The 4,019-nt window shown below is 27.3% G+C and overlaps 1 protein-coding gene across 2 annotated transcripts; it reads right to left on the bottom strand.

The window, feature by feature from the left end:
• Positions 1-82: 82 nt before the first annotated feature.
• Positions 83-3,443, bottom strand: LOC107170015 (mitochondrial import receptor subunit TOM40 homolog 2-like). 2 transcript variants are annotated; one of them, XM_015520008.2, is made up of 5 exons: positions 3,186-3,440; positions 2,849-3,114; positions 2,542-2,779; positions 2,266-2,448; positions 83-258 (listed from the first exon to the last, which is right to left on the bottom strand). In XM_015520008.2, the coding sequence occupies exons 1-5, from the start codon at positions 3,331-3,333 to the stop codon at positions 119-121; spliced, it is 975 nt and encodes a 324-aa protein (XP_015375494.2). In that variant the 5' UTR covers positions 3,334-3,440; the 3' UTR covers positions 83-118. The 2 variants fall into 2 exon arrangements, with proteins under 2 accessions (XP_015375494.2, XP_089078167.1); XM_089222041.1 differs by lacking the exon at positions 83-258 and adding an exon at positions 1,840-1,978 and having other exon boundaries at positions 3,186-3,443.
• Positions 3,444-4,019: the final 576 nt, after the last annotated feature.

Here is a 4,019-nt window from a genome sequence, read left to right as displayed (position 1 = left end):
GTTGTAATTTTGTTTAAATCTACCAAATATAAATAGTAATAGGTGTATCATAAAACAAACGGGAATGAAAAAAGGTCCAAAATATGTACGACTACATCAAAATTTATTGTTATATAAATTAACCGACTAAAAATCCAACTCCCATTCTTAATTGATGTTTGGCCGGAGAAAACATAGTACTCAGTGCAAATGTAAATGGCATTGGGTGTAAACGTTTTTCCAGTGTTGTGCTAACATTCCACTTTCTATCTATGCTACCTAAAACCAAAAAAGAAAAACAATTAATAAATTTTTTGCATATTAGGTTAGTTAATTATTAGTATATTTATGTTATACTGTTTACAAAACAAAAAACAATTATCTAGTAACTGATTAATTTAGTAAAAATGATTTAAAAAAAAGTATTAATGCATTATTTCACCACATTTTCATATAATTTACTATTATTAAAAAAGTAAACTTAATATTAATTTTTCTAAAATTAAATAATATTTTAACATCTTTAAACTTTTAATATTATTGAATAACATTTTTAGTTTTGTTAAAATAATAATACTATATAATACTTCATAAATTAAATTATAAATAAGAGCAGAATGTATATTCTATCCAGAAAAAGAATATGCCTGACCAACAAAAATTGGTTCTTCTGCAGTTCTGCACATCCCTACATAACACCCTATCATAATGAAACAGGCTTCAGTGGTAGGGTGTTGAGTAGAGATGTACAAATTCAGTTTGTTCTCTCACTGAAAAAAATATGATTTCTAACAACTGCTGAACTGCTTACAATCACAATCATTACACTGGTTATAATGGAAAATTGTAGTGTAACTTTATCCAAAAAATACTAGCACAATATGTTTGCTACCAGCATCCAAAAATAGTAGAATGATAGTTTCAACCACAATAATAAGCATTTGTTTATGACAATTTTAAACAAAGAATTAGTGCTCTTTATTTGAATGTTATTTAATTATGATTTGGTTAATTATTTTTCATAAAAAAAGCTCATAAAAATAAGCGTTGCTTAGCTTCTTAAGCTAAGTAAGAAATATCAGAAAAATATTTTGACAAAATGGTATTAAGCTTGAACATTTAGTGAACCAATAATTAAGGATAATAATATCATAGCCTATAGGTCAGACAGGTTAGGCTAATAGATAACTCTGCAATAATTAAAATTTAATAGGATTCATTTTTTTATTTATATTGAATGTGTAATGTCTTGTTCTTTTATCAATTTCAATAAATTTTACCAAACATATTGTATTTCCAAGGTTTAGAACAAAGAATTTAATATTCGAACCCAACTGTACAATATTTAATTAATTTAGAGCTTTAAATTTACAAATAGCAATGCTGAAAATATAAACATAATTCATGTAAACATAAAATTATGTTTTTTTCTTTTTAAACTAGCTTTACTTTCCATTATAAAATAAAAACTTGAGGTTTTTTTACTTAACTAACAAACAAAAAAACATAATTTATTCCTATGTTAGCCTTTATGTACACACATAAACAATATAACATGATTGATAACATATAAAAAATGAATGGGAACATCTATATTAACTCCCACGTACATTTTCAATTGTTTTTTTTTAAACTTAGGTAAAATATTTTAAAAATGATGGAGCAAAAATAAGACATAGTAAATGAATAGTATTTATGTTATTGAAATTATGAAATTCACAATAATTGGGGTTTTACTTATTTGTTAGTTTCTAACATTTATAACCCTTTTCAAACTTTTTAATTTTGTTTTAATGCACTAATACAGTTAATTATGCTGAAAACAACAAGGAAGTAAAAATTAATAATAAGACTTATTTTAAAGTTAGAACTAATTGAAGTTTATGGAATTTTCATATACACCTTGCATGGTCACCCGCTCGCTGCACTCAATTGAATAATTAAAATTGAAAATATCCCTCGGTTTGTTATGTTAAATCACCTTGGGTGAATCTAAGAGCTAAAACAAAATTATTAAGTGTAGTCACTCGCCAGCTAGGATAATATTAGAGGTAAAATAGAATGTTGCGCGCATGCATAAAACAACAAATTGTGAAAGGCTATAACTTAAAAACTAATGATTTCCGCTAGTTTATATTTGCACCATCATTCTTAACTTGTTGTAGATAGATTTTGAATAAAAAAAAATTGAAAAATTTGCATGAGCGCTAAACTAGATTTATGCCAAGATATGTATCCTGCTTTTTTGTTCCAACAAGCATAATTAGAAAAAAAAATTTTTTATACCTTTAATGTTGATATCTGATTTAGGAATTTGTGCTTGGTATGCAAATGTTGCATTTATATCTCGTTGTAAAAGACTACCTTCAAGGTCTACACCAAATTGAAGTTGCTCACTAGCTTTGAAATGATAGCAGCATTGCAACCCAGTTAAACTTAATGTAGTACTGATTGTGGTAGCATCATCATCTAAAAATAAGTAATAAGCTTTGGTTTATGAGCTTCTTAATTTATTAGATTTCTAATTTAGTGTATAAAAAGAAATTGTTATTTATTATTTACATATATATCTTCCTAAGACATTAAACACTGTTATATGCCCATTTGGAATTTGTGGACTCCGCTGATGAATGACTTCAGCGCCCACTGATGTTTTATTATTCAAAGCAAATAAATACTGAGATATATAAATTCCTGTGTAATTGAGTAAATCTGGATTGACTAAGCACAAGGTAGCTGTATATCTGTCTGCTTTATACTCAGCTGTTGTTTGAATTCCATTTGTTTTAAACTCTTGAAACTATTTTGAACAACACTACATAAATATATTTAAATTTAAAAAAACAATGGATAATAATTAATTAATTACCTGAGTGTTAAGTTTGATTTTGACATTATCCCAGGGTTGTACATTAACATTTGTAGATATATTTCCTCGAGGATCAATATCACCTATTAAAAGAGGACTAAAATCCCCAGGCCCAACTTGATTGGTGCCTACAAATGTAGATCCAAATTTATAGTTTGATGTTTGACTGGTTGCACCAATGAGTAGACTATGGCTAACGAAAAAATGATTGCTCAGTCCTTTATTAATGACAAGTCGGATGCCCTCAAAGGTCATCGGAAACAGTTCTGCAAAGATAATAAATCAATAAATTAATAATTTAAGAGAAAATAACACAATAAGATGACCTAAAACGAACCTTTGCATTTCTTGTGTAATTCTTCAACTGATCCGGGGTTTTCGATGCGATTTTCGGGAGGCAGTTTTTGTGGCGTCGTGGGTGGTGGTATTGGTGTCATATTAGGCGGCATCGGTGGTAAATTTGATGAAGCTTGTACGTTACCCATAATGATTTTCTATAATAGGAATTCAATTTAAAATTGAAACCAAGTGACCTACTCGATATTCGATTCCACGCTGTTTAACAAGTAAGGAAATTCACCGACAGGCGACAGTTGTTGATAACTTGATAGTCAAAATCGATTAAATAAGTTCATTGATACGGTTCATGGAGGAGAAATTCATAAATCATGGGTAGGAACTTGACACTTTTGATTTGTAGTTTTATGCCTAATGACAGCACTGCAAACCAATTCAAATTTCTTATAAATTTTTAATTAACAAATTAACTGTAATCATATTGTCATATTAATTATTATTTAACATTAACATCCAGCTTAAATATTAAACAATTAACAAAATAGATATTAATAGAATATTGGCCAGTATAAAAATTAGCATTCATTTTTGTTAAAATTATTTTTTTATTTAAAGACAAATGGTGCAGAAATTTATTAGGTAAGTACATGGAAAAACAATAAAAATAACAAGGCCAAATTCAGATTGGAATTATTATCATCAATGGAAAATATTATCTTATTTCCTAAAATAATATAAATCGTGTTCTGTTGTTTTCTTAACTCATATGTACTTATTAATATAAATAGTATATATATTCTTGTAAAAATAAAAATAATATTTGTCTGAATTTAACATAATATGGTACTTCCCTATATAGTTAATCCTTTTACCA

Source organism: Diuraphis noxia, unplaced genomic scaffold (genome assembly GCF_037042655.1).
Source record: "Diuraphis noxia isolate RWA-SAM2 unplaced genomic scaffold, SU_Dnox_SAM2 contig0003, whole genome shotgun sequence".
Lineage (NCBI taxonomy): Eukaryota > Metazoa > Arthropoda > Insecta > Hemiptera > Aphididae > Diuraphis > Diuraphis noxia.
Note: the sequence above shows the minus strand (reverse complement) of the source record. Positions and strands in the feature narration are given on the sequence as shown.